We start from the raw sequence: 23888 nt of genomic DNA on the forward strand, positions 1-23888 counted from the left end.
TTCTCATGTGGAGGGCAATTCTGCCTCCCCAAGGAGATCTTTAGAAATGTTTAGAGATATTTTTAGTTGCCATAATGAGGGTTTGCTGGCATCCAGGGAGCTGAGGCCAGGGATTCTGCTAAGCATCCTACAATGCACAAGTTAGCCCCCCACAACAAAGCATTATCTGGTCCAGATGTCCATAGTGGCAAGGCTGAGAAACCCTGTGCTAGCTGGAGGAGTCTTCGCTGTCCCAGGGTCCACTGGCCTTCAAAGGGTGCCCTCTGTTCTTTCCCTTGAAATGCAGTACCAGCTTTTCCTAATCACACTTGCTGGCCAGGTGCATACTTCCTCCCCCCTCCCTCACTGCTTTGTGTCTCCCCAAAGCTGGGTACATGATCAAAGAGGATGACCTTTTCTGGATGAGGAAGGTCAATTTTTTGTGGGAGTAGGAGAACCTCTTAAAACAGTGTCTTATACGAACTACGACAGACTATGGACTCTGAGAAACAAGCTGGGGGTTCTAGAGGGGAGGGGAGTGGGGGGATGGATTAACCTGGTGATGGGTATTAAAGAGGGCACATATTGAATGGAGCACTGGGTGTTATACGCAAACAATGAATCATGGAACACTACATCAAAAACTAATGATGTAATGTATGGTGATTAACATAACATAATAAAATTAAAAAACAAAAAACCAGTGTCTTATAATGTCAGTTGTAAAAGTTCCCTTTCCGGGGAACCCTCCTACACTGTTGGTGGGAATGCAAGCTGGTGCAACCACTCCGGAAAACAGTATGGAGGTTCCTCAAAAAGTTGAAAATAGAGCTACCATACGATCCAGTAATTGCACTACTGGGTATTTACCACAAAGATACAAATGTAGGGATCCAAAGGGATACGTGCACCCCAATGTTTATAGCAGCAATGTCCACAACAGCCAAACTGTGGAAAGAGCCAAGATGTCCATCGACAGATGAATGGATAAAGAAGATGTGGTATATATACACAATGGAATATTATGCAGCCATCAAAAGGAATGAGATCTTGCCATTTGCAACGACGTGGATGGAACTGGAGGGTGTTATGCTGAGTGAAATAAGTCAATCAGAGAAAGACATGTATCATATGACCTCACTGATATGAGGAATTCTTAATCTCAGGAAACAAACTGAGGACTGCTGGAGTGGTGGGGGGGTGGGAGGGATGGGGTGGCTGGGTGATAGACAGCGGGGAGGGTATGCGCTATGGTGAGCACTGTGAATTGTGCAAGACTGTTGAATCACAGATCTGTACCTCTGAAACAAATAATGCAATATATGTTAAGAAAAAAAAGAAGAAGATAGCAGGAAGGGAAGAATGAAGGAGAATAAATCGGAGGGGGAGACGAACCATGAGAGACGATGGACTCTGAAAAACAAACTGAGGGTTCTAGAGGGGAGGGGGGTGGGGGGATGGGTTAGCCTGGTGATGGGTATTAAAGAGGGCATGAGGGCATGTTCTGCGTGGAGCACTAGGTGTTATGCACAATGAATCATGGAACGCTACATCAAAAACGAATGATGTAATGTATGGTGATTAACATAACAAAAAATTTAAAGAAGAAAAAAAATAAAATAGAAATCTAAAAAAAAAAAAAAGTTCCCTTTCCTTTCTTCCTAAGAGACAAATCAGTCCCAACCAAGGGGAACAAGGAAAGGAGGAGACAGGCTGTATTTACTGAAAGCCGCAGAGGATGCTTGGTAAGTTCGGTTCTCGGTCCCGGTGTCCACTGGGAGGTGGAAGGTGCCTTCAGTACCACAGGAAGACGAGTTCTGTGGCCAGGCCTGTTTCATCAGCAGAGTTGCTTAAGGGAAGACACAAGAATGGCATTAGGCAGAAATAAGAAGTGGGCACCACAATCACAGACACAAAGCAAGGGTCTTGTGCTGGATGGAAACATATAACCCAAGGGGCCCTGTTCAGACACACAGGATGGTTCAGCCTTTCTGAGATGGGTGAGTGGGTTGGGAGGAGTGCTGAAGTGAGCTTCCAAATGATCTGAAACCAAGGAAATCTGAGCTTACCCTAAGAGAGCCAGGATTTTCTACCCACTACCAAAAACCATGAAGATGCTTATGAATCCCACCTCCTACTGCCTGACATTCTGGCCTAAGGCTCTGGGATATTACTTAGCTGCTTTCTTATTAATATGCAGCAACTTGGGAGTCTCTGACTGTGTACTGGGCCAGATCAACTGAGTACTCATTTTTTATGCCTGAAATCTCACCTGGGGGGCGGTATTTAATAAGTTGTTCTCAAAGAGAGACCTCAAGAGAGTTACCACGTGACATGAACGTTGCTGGACTGTCATCTCTTCTGAAGGGACTGAGTTTTGGCAGCTCAGAAGGCACAGGTTGTCCAGTGGGGCACTTCCCACTCCTCCTCCTGTACACCCAGCTAGGGCCAGACAGATAAACCTCCTACACACCCCTTTTATAGCTCCTGGGGAGGTGCTGCTGCTGCCCCACTTGAGATGTCCCCTCATGAATTAGAGGATCTGCTGGGCCATTAAGAAATTCTACGTCAAACTTGGGGCAGGTGTAAAATAGAGATGCGGCCCAGTTTGAAAGAAATCTTCAGAGACTTCCCAGGCTGACCTGAAGCTCAGCTTGAGAAATTTGAAGGATGATGCTTCATATGATCTAGAAGTGGGGAATGACTCAAAAAACTTACCTTCATGGTATCCTGTGGGAAAGGAGAGAGGAAAGAGGGTTTCAAAGGGGGGAAAACGCCTAACTTTTTAGAGATTTCTCTTGATATACTTTCTCCTAGAGGAGAAACCATTTTTGACCCAAGTTTCTACTTAGAGTAGGAAGAATAATTTTAACAGTATCTTTTGCACTCAAATAAGATCTTGGACATGAGGGGTTTTAAAGAACATTAGCAGGATGGGGGCTACACTGGCAACAATTGTATACACTTGAAACATTTTACCAAGGGGCTAAGGTAAAGCAGGGTGGCATGAGAAGTATGCCTATACACCCTAATTCCACCAAGGCAAGGGTAGTCCACCTCCAGAGAGATCCCATAACCCCTCTGCCCAACCAGGTAACAGCTAATGCCTCTGATTCCTTCAGTCACGGAAGTACTGGGGCCAGAGGAGGAGGTCAAGGACTCCGTTGTTTTGCCGAACTAAGGCTAGAAGTGTAGCTGTTCTGGGCTGACACTGCACTTGCGTTAATGGCCCGCAATATATACAGCAGATGCCGAGAAATGAGAAGGAAATCATGGGCAGGAAAGTGACACTAAAAGGAGAATTCTGGCAGAAGAAATGGAGATCCAGCAGAATTCCATGCAGAGTCCAAAACCTTTGCTGGATATCAAGACATGGCTCTGTGGATGGACAACCTGGAGGAGGGCAGTCAGTTTTAAACAATTATCTTAAGGTTTCCTTTCCCCGGCATGGGGGAGGGGGGTTGGGATTAATAAAGGATCCAATTAGTGTTGAAACTTCTTATCAAGATGTCTCCAAATTTAGAACCTGCCACTCAATGTGGCTGGGAAGCCCTGGTCACTCAAAACAACTCCCTAAAAAGTAAAACATGTAGTTCTGAGAAGTCACATGTCCTCAAGACCCCATAGGGACTCCATAAGGAAGCAGGAGGCCTGAATTTAGCCACAGAGAATTTGGGTGTCCTGTTCCAGTCCAGTTTTTTCCCCAAGTGGTGCATACTTTTCATCATAAGCCAAAAGTCTGACATTAGTCTGAAGGACTGCATGACAAAGTAAATCAAAATTAACCAAAGAGTAATTGAAGCCTACACTGCACTCAGCACTGAGGGGAGTGCCACGGTGGACAGGAACACACGTGGGTCATGGTCACTGCACACAAGGTATGCATAGGCCAGCTGGGGATGCAACACAGCCACACGCCAACCAGAGAGTGAACAAGACAGCATTACACACGATAAAATAACATTCCAGATTAACCAGGAAAGAAGCAAGTGCGACTGTGCCTTTGATTATGTCTTATCTAACTAAGTGAACTAAACTACATATGTTCTTGAAGACGTGCATATTTTCTTCTGGTTTCATTGAAAAAGAAAACAAATACTAGTATTTTCTCCATTTCTCTCTATATTTTAATACTTAATAATTTAAATAATTGGACAAGTATCAAGACCAGGAAAACCAACAAATATTAGCTGCCAACCTGACTTCCTCATTGGTTGGTTGTACCATATGATCTTCATCTTCCATGTACAATTCTAAAGTAATCCATTCTGTTGGTGGTAGCAATTCAGAGCTCAGTTGTGGGATGAAGACAATCCAACGGAAACTTTGGAGGCATAGTAAGAGAGGAGGCTGCTCTGGCAGGCATGCCTGCTCTTGGGTACCATGGAAGGTACCAACTTTTAGAAATGTTCTATATTTTGAACTGGGTGGTAGTTAAATACAAGTGTATACATATGTCAAATATTACTGAGCTGTACATTTGACACTAGTGTACTTTATGTACTACTGTATATGTGTTATTCCGCAATTCACAAAGGAGAGAGAGACAGAGAGAACCCTTGGCAGTGAAGGGCCATGGCCCAGTCACAGCATGCTGCCCACATCCAGGTGCTGGGTTGTTCACTTCCTGGGATACGGGGCCCTCTCGCCCTCTGACACTTGGAACAATCTGTTAAGCACACTTACAAGGAGGAGAGGCAGCAAGGGACCATCATCCTGAATAATGCAGTAAGTCAAGAAATCTGAGTTCTAGCCTGGGCTGTGCCACTTATTAGCTGGGGGATCTTGGGCAAGTCACTTAACCTTCCTAAGCTTCAGTTCTGTTGTCTCATAACATAGCAGTAATACTCTCTCCCTGACTGCTTCATACTGTTCACGTGAGGATCAAAAGTGAAGTGTCATCCAGTCTTAGAGTTTCTAATGTTGGCATCTGCTCATCTTCCATCCCCATAGTTATGGACAGCTCTAATTTAAGTTCTCATCATCTCTTAACTGAACTACAGCAACAGCTTCCTCATCGTTCTGTTTTTAAACCTGCCAATTCCAATCTCCAAACTGCAATCAAGAGATATTTCTAAGACCCAAACTTAATCACAAAATCTTAAAAACATTCGATGGTTCTCCACTCCTACAGGCTAAGTCTGAACTTCTTGTACAGTATTCAAAGCCCCTCATGATCTAGCCCTGTGATCTCTCTAGACTCTCATTGTTCTCACTTTCCAACCCTACACTACAGCCACACAAACTTTATCATTCCCAGATTATGCCAAGGAGTGTCACAGTCACATCTGTATATTTTTGCTCACATTGTTCATTCTTCCTGGTATGTCTTTCCCCAAATGCTACCTGGTAAAAATTTATTAATCCACCAGTCATGAACTTGCCTCTACTATGAAGTCTTTTCTTTTCCCACCCTTTGACCACAGTCCCTACACATATCCCATATGGTTCGCTATCCCAATTTCTGTGATTCTTAGAACCCCTGTACTTGCTGGCTCATGTGTCTCCCCGACTAAACTGTGAGCTCCTTTAGAATAGGGACCTTGTCTTATGGTCTTTATCTTTAAAGGGCCAGTGTAGGGTCTGGCACAAAACATTTTGTGAAGAGAAGAGCTCCACACATACTTTTTAGTATTTCTATTTCAGATGCTATAACTAGAGGGGTAAGGAAGCATGAGAGCTTCTCTCACTTTTTATGGAGTCTTCTGTCCAAGTTCATATATCCTGAGGCAAACAAAAAAATGAGAAACAGGTCTGTGACTAGCAAAAATTAAAATAATACATAAGAGGATAGGCTGTTAACATTTAAAGGGACCTAAGAGATCATCTGGAATAAAACACTACCTATGGTCTGGAGACATTAGCAAATTGCCCAAGATCACACAGCCCACAGCAGCAGCAAGGAGAAATTTCCACAGCTCATCTCCTGAAAGATGCGCCACACACAAATTCAATATTCAACATCCAAATAATTCAAGGTTAAAAGTTGAGAAAGTGTGCAGAGATTTTAATGAAAACATTGTCTTGAGCAGCCCAGGTGAGAGTAGTGAAAGTAGCAAATCCCTCCCATGGTCCCTTACTGTCTGTGACAAAAAGGACCTAGTCCAGTTACACCGCTGGGACCCTCACAGGTGCCCAGAAGTTCCCGTGGTGCCTCGGGCCTGGAGTCCACACTGCCCATGGGACCTCACTTATTTAGCACACTTGGCCCTCACCTCTCACCATCCAGGAAAATGCCCTGAAAATGAGCCAGAGCTCAAGATCTGGGCTAAGGGAACAGATTGTATCTAAAGTCAACCAGGTCTTCAAACATGTCAGACTGCCAATGAGATGGAAAATCTGATCCTGGGGCAGACTGTTTTTTCAGGTTCTTATAGGCATAATCCACTCCTCCACAGGGGCTGCCACAAAGCCAAGAGAGGAGCCATACAGGCTGAAGAATTTTGTTCACTGGATTGTTTGAATTCAGCAGCCAGGTTAGGATGAAAGTTTCTGACCTAGGTCAGATGGGACCCCGGAGGTGAGGAAGGGGAAAGATGCCTTTTAGTGCCATGATCCTTCATTGCTGCCCTAGGGGACGGTTGATGTGTGTCTCCAACCCATGATTTTGCACCATCAGACATGTTCCTGCATGCTTTAGGAACTGCTGCTGAGCCACCTGGGGGAGCCCAAGCCTAAGGGATGGGATTTGGGAAGGGAAGGAGAGGGGATCTACCGTTGTTACGAGATAACACATTCATAGGCCATAATACAGATGAGGAAAAATAGCTCTCCTACCATAAGCTGAATGCAGGAACTGAAATTCTGTTGGATAGAAATGTTAGTTGAAATTACCACTAAGAATTTGTGCAAAGTAGTACACATCGCAGTTACAAAAACAGAATGTCTCAAGATAGCAGTTTCTCCCGGGCAACATAAGAAACAGTGAATGCAGAGGGTGTGAAGTGCCTCTACCCTGGAAGGAATGACAGACTTGCCATCCAGGAAAGCCCATTCATTGAGGAGAAGCACTTCCTTGATGCCATGACATTTTCCAGGTAGCTGACCCAAGTTAGTGCTCTTTGCATAGCAGAGGGACTTCATACATGACCAAGGCTTTATGTACCAGAGGAAGAAGTCAGGTTCAAGGACAAAATCATCACCTTTGGCCTCTGAAGAACTCTCTGCAAAGCCCAGAGCGCTAGGACCAATGCAGGGATACTTCACTTGAAACCTCTGGGAGACTGTGGTGCTTTAGAAGGAGCATAGGCTGTGGGGTCAGACAGACTGGGTTTGAATTCCAGCTCCACTGCTTTTTAGCTGTGCAACTCTGGACAAGTTATTTAACCTCTGAGCAAAACTGGAAGCAGGAAGATTCAACTCACACAAGACTAAAGTAAGAACATTTGTGACATGCCTTACACAGTGCCTGGAACATGGCAGGTATTCAGAAAACACATATTCCTTTCCCTTGCCTTTCCTCAGGTTTGTCATATGCAAAATAGGAACAATATATTTGTACTTTATAAAGTTGCAATGAAATCAAGTAAGACAGTAGATAAATGATTTATAAACAGACCTCTTGTTGACAAGGTATTTCATTTCTATATTCTGTTTATCCTTTCATTTTCAAGTCAGATTACCAATAATGTGATACATCCCTTGGTTTCCAGATTCTGAAAACAAGTCTCAGTTGGCTCCTGCCTCCTGCAGGGCCAAATAGTTCTTAAATAAGATCCCTGAAGTCATTAAGGGCTTGGAAAAAAAGCTCCAAGTACCCACACTGCTTTCAGAACCAATGACAGAGTGAAATGCTTCCCTGCATCCCCAGATGACATCTTAGAGTACTCAGAGCTGCTAAAAATAGCTCTCTCTAAAGCAACTTCTTGGCCTCTTTGAAGAAGCTAAGAGAAATTTAAGCCCAAGAGCCTGGCTCCATTGCAGGCTTCTACCCCGCAGGCATCTCCCGGCATCATCAATAGCTGGTTCTGCCTGGAAGCTGAGAAACCTACACTGCCCTCTCTGTCCTTGAGCCAGCCTTTCCTCAGCAGGACTCCCCTACGGCAGTCAGGAGAGCTGGTGAATGCCGAGGCTGGCCTCCCAAAATATGAAACAGACCAGTTGGGCTTGCGTGCATGCGTACGTGAGTGTGTGAGTGAGTGAGTGAGTGAGTGAGTGAGTGAGTGTGTGTGTGTGTGTGTGTGTGTGTGTGGTGTAACTCCAAAGGAAAGGCATCTGCTCAAGGTCACATCAAAATCAGTAGAAGAGTTAGGGCTATAACCCCAGTCCTTCCAATGCCTAGTTAGGGGCTTTCCAGCACAATGTGTTAACACCACCCTCTACAGTATATGGGTTTCTAAGGAAATGGTCAGGTTGCTGCAGTCATAGCTTACAAATATGTTGAACTTTTGAAAACACAAAACTGGGGAAGATCAAGTTAGGTGAGGGCTGATATTTTATGTCTTAAAACTAAAGCTTTATTACTACTTTACACATGCCAGGAGCTTTCCAATCTCATCTCCTTATTCCACAGTCCCAGGCTCCTCCTGTCTGCTCTCCCTAGTCTGGTTGCTCTAGTTTAACTCCTTAATTTCTCTCTGACCAACTGCAGAACACATAGCAGGATGCCTGGGTTTGGATCTTTGGACTGGTTCCCAACTTCTCTAAATTTTAGTTTTCCCACTTGGAAAATGGGAATAACAAGAGTAATGACTGCAAAGGTTTGTTGTGATAGAAAACAAGTCAATATCCATAAAAAGCTTAAAACAGTCCCTGGCACATAGAGAACCATTCAACAAATATCACCTATTTATTTTTATTCTCTGTCCTTCCACTTTCTTGCCAAACTAATCCTTAAACAATTCCACAAACCATCACCATAAGTTCTGAACATTATGAGACCATGTCCCAGTGCTGGAAATCAGAGCCTTGATGAATTCACGGCCTCCACCCTCAGGGGGACCTCCTGTTACACAGCTGTGTTACCTTCTCCTTTCAGTAAGGCTTTCACACCTTGACCTCTCTCCTTAAGAACGTTCCCTCTGTTCTTGCTCACCTCTCTCTCAGCAAATCAAAATCATCAGACAAGACTTTCTCTCCACTTTCCACTGGGCAATTTATTCTAAGCACATCTGTCCATGACCTTTTCCTTAGTCTGAGAGGAAGAGTTGTGCTCCTGTGTGAGGCACTCCATTCCCCCTGCTCCCCCAAACAAAGAAGAGAACAGAAGTCTGGATTTCACACCTCACCAAAGCCTCCTTGAAGGCCTGGCTCCTTCTGGCACCCCTCCTTCTGCATCTGACTTGCCCTCCCCACTGGCTCCTACCCATCAACACTTATTTAACCATGCTCATATCTAAAAAATGCCTCCTTTAATCCCACCTCCCCTTGCTCTCCTTGCCCTCGTAGCCAAGCGTCTTATAAGAACAGGCCTTCTCTGCTAACTCTGCATCTTTGCGCTCAGCCTCACCATCTCATTGACTCTGCTTCCACACGTCCCTGGCGGCCTTGTGACTATACAGACAACACAGCTTCTTCGTTCCTGACCTTAGCTGACCTTCTGCAACTACTCACCTCATTCTGTTTTAGACCATGGAGTTCACCAAGCCAATTCACAGATCTCATAGCATTTAGATTTATATCATTTCTATATTGTGAGATACTTGATAATGAAAACCACTGTAGTTTTTAAGACAGAACTTATCGAATTTGATTAAATATTTTATCAGAGATAATTTCTGCAGCTTTTATTGTTTCTGCCTATTATACATTTTTTTGGAAATATATATCTTGATTAAAAGTGAATATAGAATAAACTGTTAATGCTCCGATAGATTTTTTTAGCCTGTGGGTCACTGCTACCCTCACAAGCTCTGAGGGCAATGACTTTAGCTTCCTCAAGTTTGAATCATATCCAGTGTGTTCCAGAGTGCCCTGGGCATTGCAGGGCCAAAATTAATGTCTGTGGAATGACACAGCTATGTAAGCACTTTAGGGGTTAACATCACTTATTTGCATAAAATAGTTCTTGTCTCCCAAAAAAGAGGGGGTTCATAGTATGTGTGTGCATGTGTGTACAATTACAAAATGATCCCTACTTCAGAATGAAGTAATTGAGGTTCAGAGGTCAGGTGATTTAAGGTTGCTACTTTAAGAAGTGACAGTCAAAACTCAAATCCAGGTCTTCTGACATAGCCCATGTTCTTCTCTCATTTAGATATTCTAGAAGAAAGGGACTGATGGTAGGATGAGTGCTAGACTGGCCCAGAATAACATGAGACCAAGAACCAGATCTGCCAAAGGTTCCAGTCCATATGCTACAGCTGATTCACTGGGTAACTCAGACAAAACACTGCTTATCTCTGAATCTCCCAAGTCATGAGAAGGGCTTGAACTGGAGGGTCTCTAAGATCTTTTTAAGCTTTCTAACTTTAGAATAATCATTATTAACAAGAAAGTGGGTGTTACCATGGCATTCAAGGCCTTTCCACATCTTGCCCTTGGACATCTGTAGTTCAGATTCATCTATTATCTCCACCCCCACAGTGTGTTTCAACCATTCTCACTACTTCTAGGTTCCTCAGTATCATATCCTCACAATGCTGTCCCTTTGCCCAGGCTCTACTCTGTCTAGAATGCCCAACTCTTCCTTTGTGTGCTTAAAAGAATGCCTCCTACTTCACCCTCAGGTCTCTATCGCTAGGCCCTCTGTAAAGCCTCCTGTATACTTTCAACCTCAGGCAGACTGTTGTTCTCTCCTCTGTTTCCTCTATTCCTACATGTATTCCCTTCACAATACTCATTACACAGCTATAAATTTGTTTAAATGTCAACTACCAAATGAACTATTAGTTATTTTAGGCAAAGATGACTCTTTTTCTCTATTCTAGTGTGCAGGACATCCAACAAATAAATACTTGTTGAGTAAATGAAGAGGAACTTATATAAAACCATCTACAGGGGCACCTGGGTGGCTCAGTTGTTAAGCGTCTGCCTTCGGCTCAAGTCATGATCCCAGGGTCCTCGGATAGAGTCTTGCATCGGGCTCCCTGCTCCACAGGAAAACTGCTTCCCTCTCCCACTCCCCCTGCTTGTGTTCCCTCTCACACTGTGTCTCTGTCAAATAAATAAATAAAATATTTAAAAACAAAACAAAACAAACATCTACACCCCTGAGATAAATAACACATTTCTCCGAGATTCTCTGAGAGATGAGGTATCTTGTCCAAGGCCTCACAGCTAGTGAGTTGAGTAATCAGGATTCAAACCCAGGACTTTCTAAAGGCAGCGTCCATACTCTTTCTCCAGCCCCTTGAATGTTAAAGAACCCGTTAATTGTGAGGGTTAGTATCAGTGGTAAGACCTCTGCACTGCTCCTAGCCCAAACTAGAACAAACTTTTTCAACATTTTCAAATCTATTTCAATCTCTATCCAAGGAGTGCTGGGCCTTTGTTGTTTTTGAAAAACAGGTTCCTTGCCTCAGCTTGAAAATCAGCTCTTTATCCTCTGGTGGCAAGTCTCTCACTCTCTTCCAAATCCACATCCAGGAAGTCTGGTGAGTGTGTGTTTGCGTCTGTGTGTGTCTCAATGGCAGCCTTAGGGGAAACTGAGCAAAGAATGGATTTGGACATTGTTTGGGAGAGCAGAAAAGGTTCTGTGAGGAGGATGCAGGTCTCAGATATGCCAGCAGAGAAGAGATGGGCCAACCTTAAGTCCCAAAGAGAATGGAGGAGATTCTATTCCCACCCCAACCCTGAGTCTGAACTACCCCAGTTCCCCGAGGGGATTCCCAGCTGGGACTCCCAGCTTAGATAGACTGAGTCCAGAGCAATTAAGGACAGGGAAAGGCCAGAACATGGGTTTGTTTTTTCAAACAGAGACCACCTCCCACCCCAGGCATCACTGCTGGTCTCCACTTTCTCCTTACCTGGAGCATAACTGGGGCTATTGGTGGGGTACAGGCTAGGATTGTAGGCAGGGGCTGCTGCCGGGTAGGCTGTAGGGTAACCTATAAAGAGACAAAAAAGCCCCAATTAGTTAGGCAAGAAGAAAAGGAAACAGAATCCAAGTCCCAGGCTTGGCCTTCAGCGTCTGTGTGGGCCTTTCCAGACACTATATGTGACCAGCTTTTAGCCTCTATGAAAAAAGTCACGAATACCACAATCTCAACATATGCAGATTTTTTTTTCTTTTTCTGTTTATTTAAAAGCAGTATAAGAACTATATGTCCATATACTCAATTGGCTTGGTGAACTCCATAAAAAAAAAAATTACAACACCAGAGAAGTGTACGTGGTAAAAAGTCTAAGTTTACTCTCACATTCCTGCTGCAACACTACTTTACTCCCCGGGGGGGTAGTAACAGCTATCCTTCCAGATAGTTTTCTACACTTTTTAAAGATTTTATTTATTTATTTGAGAGACAGAGTGAGCGAGAGAGAGAGCACATGAGCAGGGGCAGAGGGAGAGGGAGAAGCAAACTCCCTTGCTGAGCAGGGAGCCCAATGCGGGGCTTGACCCCAGGAGCCCAGGATCATGACCTGAGCCGACGGCAGACTCTTAACTGACTGAGCCACTCAGGCACCCTCTACACATTTTTATACACATATATTCAGTGGTGTTCTGGTAAATATTTAACAACTGGCTTGAGGGGATTGAAGTGGAGCTCTATGTGTAGCATTCGTCAAGTTCCATGGTATAAATAACTCCCACCATGGCCAATTTCAAGTTACCAATGTCAAAAGGAATAGCTGGGAAAAGATGCTCACAACTGGCTCTCTAGCCCACAAGCCAGATCCAGCCTGCCACTGCATATTATATATATGGTTTTTTTTTTTTAAATTGTTTAAAGGATTTTTTTTTAAGTACAATGTACTCCCCAAAGTGGGGCTCGAACTCATGACCCCAAGATCAAGAGTCACATGCTCTATGAACTTAGCCAGCGGGGAGTCCCATTTTTTTTTAAATTCTTATTGGGACAAAATACATATAACATAAAATTTGTGATTTTAACCATATTAAGTGTATGATTAATTCAATGGCATTGTGTTCACAATGTTTTACAACTATCCCCAGTACCTGTTACTAAGACTTTTTAAAAATCACTCCAAATTCTGTACCCAGTAAGCAGTAACATCCCATTCTCTCTCTCCATAGCTCCTGTTAACCTCTAATCTACTTTGTTTCTATGAATTTGCCTATTCTAGATATTTTATATAAACGGAATCATACTTTTGTGTCTAGCTTCTTTCACATTTGTTTTAAAGAGGAGGGGGGATGGGCAGAGGGAGAACCTTTTTTTTAATTTAAATTTTTAAATTAAATTTTACTTAGTTAACATACAGTGCAATATTGGTTTCAGGAGGAGAAGTGATTATTCACTTACATACAACCCAGTGCTCATCACAAGTGCCCTCCTTAATACCTTTCTGCCATCTAGCCCATCCCCCACCCACCTTCCTCCATCAACCCTCAGTTTGTTTTCAATCTTTAAGAGTCTCTTATGGAGGCACCTGGGTGGCTGAGTTAGTGAAGCATCTGCCTTGGGCTCAGGTCATGATCCCGGAGTCCCGGGATCGAGTCCTGCATCGGGCTCCCTGCTCAGCAGGGAGTCTGCTTCTCCCTCTGACCCTCCCCCCTTTCATGCTTTCTCTCTCTTGCTCTCTTTCAAATAAATAAATAAAATCTTAAAATAAAGTCTCTTATGGTTTATTTCCCCCTCTCTTTCTTCCTTCCCCTTCCCATATGTTCATGTTTTCTTTCTTAGATTCCACATATGAGTGAGATCATATGGTATTTGTGTATCTCTGACTTATTTCACTTAGCATAATACACTCTAGCTCCACCCACGTCGTTGCAAATGGCAAGATTTTTTGATAGCTGAGTAATATTCCATTGTACATATATATCACATCATCTTTATCCATTCATCAGTTGATGGACCTTTGGGTTCTCTCCATAGTTTGGCTATTGTTGATAATGCTGCTATAAACATCAGGGTACATGTACCCCTTTGAATCTGTAGTTTTTTGTTTTTAAACTTACTTATCTGACAGAGAGAGTGCACATGAGCACGAGCAGGGGGAGCTTCGGAGGGAGAGGGAGAAGCAGGCTCCCCACTTAGCAGGGAGCCTGACATGGGGTTCGATCTCAGGACCCTGGGATCATGACCTGAGCTGAAGGCAGGCGCTTAACCAACTAAGCCACCCAAGCGCCCCCTGAATCTGTACTTTTGTATCCTTTGGGTAAATACCTAGTAGCGCAATTGCTGGATTATTGGGCACTTCTATTTTTAACTTTTTGAGGAACCTCCATACTGTTCTCCAGAATGGCTGCACCAGTTTGCATTCCCACCAACAGTGTAAGAGGGTTCCCCTTTTGAAAGAGACAATCTTAAGCAGGCTCCACGCCAAGTACAGAGCCCAACACAGGGCTCGATCTTACAACCCTGAGTTCAGGACCTAAGCTGAAATCACTTAACCGACTGAGCCACCCAGGCATCCTAGCTTCTTCCACTTTAACATTATAAGCATTTTCCCATATAATTACATATTCTTCAAAACATTATTTTAAATTAAATTTAAATATTTATAATATTCCATTATGTAGATAGATCAAATCATTTAACCATTACTCTGCTTTAGGTTGTTTGAAATTTTTCACTATAATAAATACAACTATGAGAACAACCTAAATAAATCTTTGGCTACATCTCTATTTTAGGAACAAGTCTAGAAGTGAGATTTCTAGGTCAAAAGATACTGCTATTTTTAAAGCTCATCCATTCAACAAATATTTGAGTATCGACTCTGCCAGACACCGTGAAACCTGTACTTGTGGAGCTTATATTTTTAAAGGGTGGGAGAAGGCAATGGATAAATAGTAAATATGAACAAACAGTCTACAGTGCTATGGAAAAGAGAAAAAGGGCAGGGCAGAGGGTGTCAGAAGTGCCAGAGTGCTGAAGGGAGGGCACTGCAATACCGAATAGGGTAACCAATATAAGACACATTGAGAAGGTAAGATTTTCACAAAGACTTGAAGGAAACAGAGTTAACCAAGTAGATGGCTGAAGAATGAGCATTTCAGATGAAGGAAACTGTACAAAGCCCCTAAGTGGAAAGCCTATGGGATGTATCTGAGGAAGAGCAAAGGGGCCAGTATGGCTAAGTGAACAAATGAGAGGGACAGTCGTAGTAGAGGAAGTGAGAGAGAGAAAGGGCCGGTCAGTTCACAGAGGGCCTTATAGTCCTACTGAAAGGACTTCACTTTCATTCTGAGTGAAATGAGAAGCAATCACAGGGGCTGAGCAGAAGAATAACATAATCGGACTTTCGTCTGAAAAGGGTCACTCTGATTACTGCGTTGAAAAAAGACTACAGGGGCCCCTGGGTGGCTCAGTTGGTTAAGCGTCTGCCTTCGGCTTGGGTTGTGATCCTGGGGTCCTGGGATCGAGCCCCGCATCGGGCTCCCTGCTCAGCAGGGAGCCTGCTTCTCCCTCTGCCACTCCCCCTGCTTGTGCTCTCTCTCACTCTCTCTCAAATAAATACAATCTTAAAAAAAAAGAAAAGAAAACAGACTATAATGGGGACAGGGTAGAGAAACAGAGATCACTTAGGAGTCTATTGCAAACTCCTGGCAATAGATAATGGGCCTCAGAACAGGGTAAAATCAGCAGAAGTGAAGAGAAGTGGCATGCTAGAAGTTTTCACCTACTTTGCCAAACTGCTTCCTAGATAAGACTATCAATTTGTACTTGCACTAGCAGTAGCTAAGTGCCTGTCTCACTGCTGCCTGCAGCTTTTTAATGTTCATTGGTATTTTGACTGACAATGGAAAGCTGATTTTAAAAGTCAAAGATTAAATCTCTAAATCCCTAAAAGCTTCTTTGGGATTTGTAAATATTGCACTTTAATAATGTATCTTTGTTGGAGCGCCTGGGTGGCTCAGTCGTTGGGCGTCTGCCTTTGGCTTGGGTCATGGTCTCAGGGTCCTGGGATCGAGCCCTGCGTCGGGCTCCCTGCTCAGCGGGAAGCCTGCTTCTCCCTCTCCCATTCCCCCTGCTTGTGTTCCCTCTCTCGCTGTGTCTCTCTGTCAAAATAATAAAATCTTTATAAAAAAATAATGTATCTTTGTTAATATGCCTTTCCCTAAATCCTTTCCAACTCCAAAGAAAATTCATCTCACTTTACCCCCCAATCATTTTCTGATTTCAGAACCAAGGTGGACAACTACTTTTTTTTTTAAGATTTTATTTATTTATTTGACAGAGAGAGACATAGCGAGAGAGGGAACACAAACGGGGAGTGGGAGAGGGAGAAGCAGGCTTCCCGCTGAGCCGGGAGCCTGATGCGGGGCTGGATCCCAGGACTCCAGGATCATGACCTGGACCAAAGGCAAACGTTTAACGACTGAGCCACCCAGGTGCCCCAACTTGTTGTCTTTTGATTAGTATTATGGAGGTTGGCCGCTTATCAAGAAGAAAAGTCAGGGGTTTAACCTGGAAAGCAAAACGATCCAGTCTCAAGGCTGAAATCTATATTCAGCCTCATGTGAAAGATTGTGTGGCCAAGGGTAATTATACCCCTGTTTTGTCATTTCAGATGCCTTTTACTTTGGGGTAAATTATAGGATCTTCTTTCAGTGTTCCAAGCAGGTTTATTTTTCATTCACTTGAATTTGGCAGACATAAGATGGCAGAATAGAAGGAGCTTTATTTGATCCTCCAACCCTCTCCATTTTATAAAGGACGTCCTCAGGCCAAGAGAAAGGAAAGGACTCAGGGTTACAGATTTCTGATGCTAGAATGTACCTTAAAGGCCACTTGGTCCACCCTCACATTTGGGGCTAGAGCCTCCTCTGTGACATGCTCAAGGGATCCATTCAACCCAGCCCTTACATCTCTATAGACACTGAACTCCTTCCTTTCCTGAGACCCCTACTCCACTGTGAGACTACTCTGATTGTCTGAAAATGACTTTTCATACTTCACTAACTCTACCTGTAGCTTCTGCCCTTTAGAACAGAACAAATTTGAAGACACATTCATCCCTAATTACAGAATCTACCACACGGTACATTACTGGTATGTTTATATTTCCTGTCCTGCCCCCGTTCCCCAAGCTGTAAGCTCCCTGAAGACACAGCTATGTCTTATTTGCTTACGCACAATAGTTCTTGCTCAGTTCCTCCTTCCTACTCTCCGTAAACACACCATGACCTCCCTCCCCCCACCCCTCCCCCTCAGCCTGGACAGGAAGCATTTGAGCTTCTCAAACATAAGGTGGTGGTAAATAGTCTTTGTGGCCAGTAGAGAATCTCTTCCCCACCCTCTGTAAAAAGGGCATCAGAGGTAAGCTAGCTTCCTCCCTACAACTTTCCTGGTTTTGTTTTGTTTCCTTGTCCCCAAATGATATTATTCATCTTGCTGCTTCTGTTGCTGATGATGTTGGCATCTCTAAAGCCTAGCACACATATGGCAGAAAATAGGTACTCAATGCAGAGATTACCGGGGGGCGGTTTGTACTGGGGAGCTATGAGAGGTTTGTAAACAAGAGAAACAAATCCAACAGGGTCCCTGGCTTTGAGAGAGTCACCAACTAATGAAGGAGAAAGATGGGTAAGTGGACAGTTAGAATTCTGCCCGGAAAGTGCCATGATAACGGTAGAGAGTAGGCAGAGAAAGGGCCTTCATTAACCAACATTTTTTTAGTGCCTATTGTCTGTCAGGGATTATGCTGGGCACTAGGTATTCCTGGATGTGGATAAGAAGGGGGAAGAAAGACATTCCAGGCAAAAGCATGATAGGTAGCATTTTGGGGGCATCCATAAGTGGCCTGGTTTACACCCTCCTTGGCTCTAAGAAGCAGGACTGATGGGCTAACCTGAGGGGAAAGGTTGTCTTGCTGGCTTGATCTCATAATTTTGTCTTCTTATAACTGTGTCTCCCTTTATGGTGGATGGCCCTAACTTATCTTCCTAGTTCTGTCACTATGTCTGAGTTTCATACTGCTAGACGGGACTTCTCTCCTAAACTCCTGACTCATATAGTATCTAACTGCCTACTCAACATGTGCTTGGATGTTTGCTAGATTATCAAGGCTATATGGTGAGTGGTTAAGAGTGTGGTCTCTGGAGCTTGATCTAGGCTTAGGTTTGAATCCCAGCAACACCACTGATTATGTATGTGATCTTGGGCCACTTACTTAACCCTTTCTGTGCTTGAGCTTTCCCATCTGTAAAATGGGACTATTACTTACCTAATTAAGTTGTTGTAAGTATTAAATTAGTTAAGACGCCAAAGCACTAGGAGCCAAATAGTTAAGACTTCAAAAAGTCAGCTATTATTATTATTCAAACAAGATATTAAAAAATAAATTTTTACTTTCTATCCTCCTACTCCCTTCCAAACCTGTTCCTCTGCAGGTTTCTCTGCATCAGTAAATGACAATTCTTTCTTCCACTTCCTCAGGCCAAAAACCTTAGGGTCATCCTTGACACTATTCTTTCTCTCCTATCCACGTCAGCAAATCCTTTCAGTTTCACCTTCAGAATATACTCAGAATCTTACTATCTCTTGTTGCCTACACACTTTCTTTCCACATTATTGCACTAGCTTCATAATTGGTCTTTCTGCTTCCACCTTTGATTCTGTGCAGTCTATTTCCCACAGCAACTGGAGTGATCCTGTTAAAATATTCAATCAGATCATGACACTCCTCTCTTTGAGCCCCACAGTAGCTTCCCATGACAATCACAGGGAAATCCTTTTAACAACTCACCTGGGCCTCTGCCACCTCTTCTAACCAGACCCTCTCCTACTATCAGCCCCCATGCTCATCTACTCCAGTCACACTGGCCTCCTTGCTGTTCTTCATGTGTCCAGCACTTTCCCCTTTCAGCCTTTACCTTTTCTATTCCTTCTTCCTGGAACTCTGTCCAAAGATCACCTTACATTCTTTCTAAAAGAGTACTCTCAACTCCCATTAATCGCTATGCTTCTCATCCTGTTTTGTTTTTCCTCAGCACTTCACCTGACATACTATATATCTACTCGCTTAGGGGAGACAGTCTGCCTCCCACCACTAGAATGTAAGCTTAGGCCACAGGAGCACTTGCCAGTGTGGCTATTCCCTGCCGAAGTCTCCTCCTAACACACTCCAAAGACACTGTCTTTGACTCCCAAAGACCCAAAGGAGCAGAATGCATTCAAGGTCCTAGTCCTCCAAGGCTACCTGGATCTGTGGAAGCTCATTAGGGATAAAGATACTGAGTTCAAATAATACACCATATACATTTCTTCCACTGCTCATACAAAAGATATTTTTATACCTGTGATTTCATTTGAGCCTCAAAACAACACTAATGTTGGGACATCTGTCTGGCTCAGTCAGTGGAGCATGCAACTCTGGATCTTGGGGTTGTAGTTTGGATCCCATGATGGGTGTAAAGATTACTTAAAAATATCTTAAAAAAACAACAACCCACTAATGTTATTTCCCCCATTTTATAATAAGGAAACAGATTTGGAGAGGTAAAGTGTCTTTTTGACTAAGATTTTTCAGCAAGTCAGTGGTGGAACTGGGAAGGGAATCCTGAAAGCAATGCTTTTTCCACACCTGCCAAATAACTGTGAGTTGGTCCTTGGAAGGAAGTCTGCCCCTTCAGTACCTATATTCTTTGAAGGTCAAGAGTGAAGAAAATAAATGGACACAAATGAGCTTTTCTCCTTTGTATCACAAAAGCTATAGTAGTGATTAGGTTTCCTGGGATTCTGATGTATACATTTTAATTGCTTTATAGATGTCAATGCAATCTAATCCCTTCTTGTTATCACTAGGATTAGGACTGAAAAAATGTTAAGCTATTTTTTTATTAATATGGAAATTAGAATACTTTTTAAGAGAAATCAGAGGACTGTGTCTGAAATGACCTGATCCTTAGGAAGTAAAAAAGCCAGAGTATCAAAAGGCTAGTGGAAGACAAAAGAGGATTATTCCTTTGTGAGCAAGGAGACACTTATGCAAAGAAGACATTTTAGGTCTGCAGCTCAAGATGAAAAAGAAAAAAACTGTTGATTCTTTGGTCCACCGAAGGCCAGGGTGCAGCTCAAGATGAAAAAGAAAAAAACTGTTGATTCTTTGGTCCACCCGAAGACCAGGGTGACCAAAACCCAAACAAGCAAAAAGTTTAATTCTCTCAAAATAAAAAAAGAAGAAGGCCAAAGGAAGAATATTTTTGAATCTGTAGTATGTTCTGAGCACTATGTCAGGCCTTCTTTATCTAATTTAATCTTCACACTAATTCCATGAAAAATCTTAGTCCTATTTTAGAGATAAGGATACTGAAACTTAGACTTATCTTAAACAGCTTGCAAATAAAGAGTGGAGATAACCCAGACCTGAGTGAGGCAAAGTCTATTCTTACCAACTTCCCTACCTCTCCTCAAAACATGATTCCACTCAACATAAACCTGTGGATTTGGCTGCTATCCCCCTAACACCCTCTCCCCATGTTTCAGCTCCATAATCTGTGAAAACAAAATTACTATGGAGAGTCAATTTGGTCAAAGATGGTTCAGTTACATAAACAAACAAACAAGCTATTATTCCTGCTCCGCATACTAATAGAGGTCATGCTCCTGTTATTGAAAAGCATCACACAGGCACCGAATTACAGAGTTAGAAGAGGTATTAGAAGTGATTAATCCCAATTTGCCAGCCAGTACAGGAATACCCTTTATAATGGCCCACACAGCTGGCCACCGGGCCTCTGCCAGCCCACCCTTCCAACCATGGTATGCACAGAACCTCTTCAGGCAGTCAAAGCTCCTGCTGGAGAGCTCTGGAAGTTAAGAAATTCTTCACTCTGGCTAAAAATCTGCTTCATAAGGTATCTAGCCCTAGAAAGTTTCCCAGCTACTGGTGCCAGTTCTACCCTCACAGACCATGTCTATTCCTTGTGCTCCTGGGCAATCCTCTAGATAGATGAAGATATGTTATTCTTCCTGCCTTTCTCTTGTCCAAATCCAAACAGACCTAATTCCTTCAACCCCTTCTTCATGCTGGTTGCCCACCTTTAAGCCAGACTTCAATTTATAAATCACCTTCCCTTAAAGCAATTCAATTTTCTTCTTGTCTTGTTCACTCTTCTGCTGACAGGTTATCCCCCTGACTTTAAAAAAAAAAAAATTAATTGACATAACAAGATTCTGGTGATGGGTGGTCAGTGAAGGCCAAAGTGAGTTAATCCAGATTTTTTCATCATTATGCATCAGCACAGTTAACATCTAGCAAACGCTTTTACTCTATGCTAACCAGAGATGTAAGGTTCTTTACATAGGAACTTAAAGTCTAATAGAGAAATAATACAGGTTACTTATATTAATCTATAGGTAATATGTATGACATATAATCAGAGAATGCTAGGGTGTTATCAGAATGTTGAACCACTAAGGAGGGAGGGAAGAACAGGTCTGGAAAAGCTGGGAATGGCTTCTCAAAAGAAGAAACATTTTAACTGGCCTTGAACAAAGGAGGGAGGGAAGAACAGGTCTGGGAAAGCTGGGAATGGCTTCTCAAAAGAAGAAACATCTTAACTGGCCTTGAACAATGAGTGGGAGGAGTTTGTCAGAGGTGTGGAAGAGTGGAGACAAAGAAATATATATTCCTTTCAGGCATAACAGCATGAAAGCATATGCCATACTAGGGAAATGGCAAGTAGTTCAGTATGGTAGGAATTTATAGTGTGTTGGGAAAAGCAACAAGAAATGAAGATAAAAAGGTAGACTGAGAACAGATTGTGAAGGGATTTGAATGCCAGGCTAAGGGATGGAATTTATCACTCGGTAATGGAGGATTTTAAGCTGGGAGTTTCAGATTTGTGTTTTACCTACTCCGGCAGGAGTTGTGCACAGGGGTTCAGAGTGGGTGAGATCAGAGGAGGAACCAGATAGGAAGTTACTGCAAGAGCCCAAAGGCAAAGCTAAAACAGTAACAATGGGATAAAGAGGAGGGGGAACGACAAAGTTGTTAAGGAGACAGAGCCTACAAAACACCATCCTGAGAGCAAAACCTCACTTTTACTGCTATGAGCTGAAAGGCTATGAAGCAAGATGGGAAACATTCTAACCACAGGTTTTGTAGGCTTTTTGTTGCTTCCTTTCTTTAATAGGCATAAGGAAAGAAAATAAATTAAATGGACTTTTGAATCTGTTTATTCCAGAAAACAGCCTGAATCTGAATTTCTTCCTAGCTGGGAGGCCTAGCTGCCTGAGAGTGCTCTCCTGGTGAAACTGCAGGTCAGTCCAGGCAGGGAGCCATTCTGCAGTGCTGGCTCTGGACCTGCCCACCAGACTTGAATCTGAGGTACCCTAAACACTTGGATTTAAGGCCTCCCCACCCAGGCTCCCACTAGTGAGCCCCATGAAATTGTAAGGGTGTAAGTAAGGTACTGTTCTTCCCAGTTTGGGCAAGGCAAACCCTCTGAGGTAACAAAAAAAGGGGGAAATATCATGATTAATTTTGCTCTGACTTGTGTTGCATCTTCAGGGAGAACTTACCCTACAGTTAAAAAGCCAGCAACCTGTGTGGGTCATTCACTCTGGCTGAGTTCTAAAAGAGGAAGGCTGCTAAAGCCAGAGCAGGCTTAACTTGATATGTCTTTAGTGCAAAAAACCCACTATCATCACAAAAAAAGGAAAAAAAGAAAAATCAGTTATGTTAAAGCTAATAATAAAACTGCTCCTTAGGTAAGTACATAAAGCCAAGTGTGTGCTGTTCCTGAGGGGGGAAAATTCCTTTACAATCCTAACAGTTTGTAAAGCTCCCTATTCGCCAGTATGGGGTATGGGAGAAATTTTAATGGAAAGCAAATGGCCTATTCTGTCTTAATCTCCATTCCAGGAGTGGGCTTCTTCTTCTACTACTACTTACTTATTTATTTTATGTGAAGGCAGATGGCAGGTACTCAACATTTTACAAATTGTTTGGTGAATAATTCCCACCCTCCCTGTATTTATCTTCTAAAAAGCAAAGAGCAACGTGAAATTTTTTTTTAAAGATTTTATTTATTTATTTATTTGAGAGAGAGAGAATGAGAGACAGAGAGCATGAGAGGGAAGAGGGTCAGAGGGAGGACCAGACACCCTGCTGAGCAGGGAGCCCGATGTGGGACTCGATCCCGGGACTCCAGGATCATGACCTGAGCCGAAGGCAGTCGCTTAACCAACTGAGCCACTCAGGCGCCCCGCAAGGTGAAATTTTGTAAATTGATTCTTTGGTCCATAAATCCCTTTCCCTCCCAGGTCAACTCATTTTTTTATTCTATTATTCTGTTTTAAGACATCTGGGGAAGGGAAGAATCTTGCCCAAATTCAGTAAAATAGAGTGGAATGCTTGTTTTTTCCATCTGAAAAAAAAAAATTAGATCCCCACCTCATACTTCTGCAATTCCAGAAAGACCAAAGACCTAAATATTATAAAATGACCTTAAAACAATTATGAAAAAAAAAAAAAGAGAGAGAGAACATAGTTTGACCTTGGGATTAGAAAGTATTTCTTAGATGAAACCAAAAGGAAAAACCACAAAAGGCTGATAAATTTAACTCACTGAAATTTAGACAAAGTTAAAAAACAAGTACAGAGTGAGAAAAGATATTTATAACAAATGTATCCTGAATAAAGAACTCATACTAGGGGCGACTGGGTGGCTCAGTCAGTTAAACATCTGCCTTCGGCTCAGGTCATGATCCCAGGGTCCTGGGATTGAGCGCTGTGTCCGTCTCCCTGCTCAGTGCCTCTCCTCCCTGCTTCTCCCTTTCTTCCCAGCTCGTGCTCGCTATCTCTCTCACTATCTCTGTCTCCCTCTCTCAAATAAATAAAATCTTAAAAAGGAACTCATACTAATAAGAAAATAAAAATAAGCTAATAGA

The 23888-nt window shown here is 42.9% G+C and overlaps 1 protein-coding gene across 10 annotated transcripts in view; it reads right to left on the minus strand.

Moving 5' to 3' along the window:
• FAM168A (family with sequence similarity 168 member A) overlaps positions 1-23888 on the minus strand; it is a 186957-nt gene that overhangs the window by 16025 nt on the left and 147044 nt on the right. For 7 of the 10 annotated variants that reach the window (XR_003611223.2, XR_015766657.1, XR_003611224.2 and 4 more), the window contains 3 exons: positions 11886-11966; positions 6757-6783; positions 1703-1828 (listed from right to left, as the gene is read on the minus strand). Coding sequence is in view for 7 of the 10 variants with exons in the window: in XM_028115754.2 (XP_027971555.1) it covers positions 1703-1828; positions 6757-6783; positions 11886-11966 (234 nt within the window). In the remaining 3 variants the exon portion in view is untranslated. The remainder of the gene's footprint in view (positions 1-1702; positions 1829-6756; positions 6784-11885; positions 11967-23888) is intronic. The other 3 variants (XM_028115755.2, XM_028115753.2, XM_028115756.2) reach the window with 2 other exon arrangements.

This window comes from Eumetopias jubatus, unplaced genomic scaffold, assembly GCF_037043125.1.
Source record: "Eumetopias jubatus isolate StellerSeaLion01/CBP00866 unplaced genomic scaffold, mEumJub1_p1.0 scaffold_13, whole genome shotgun sequence".
Taxonomy (NCBI): Eukaryota; Metazoa; Chordata; class Mammalia; order Carnivora; family Otariidae; genus Eumetopias; species Eumetopias jubatus.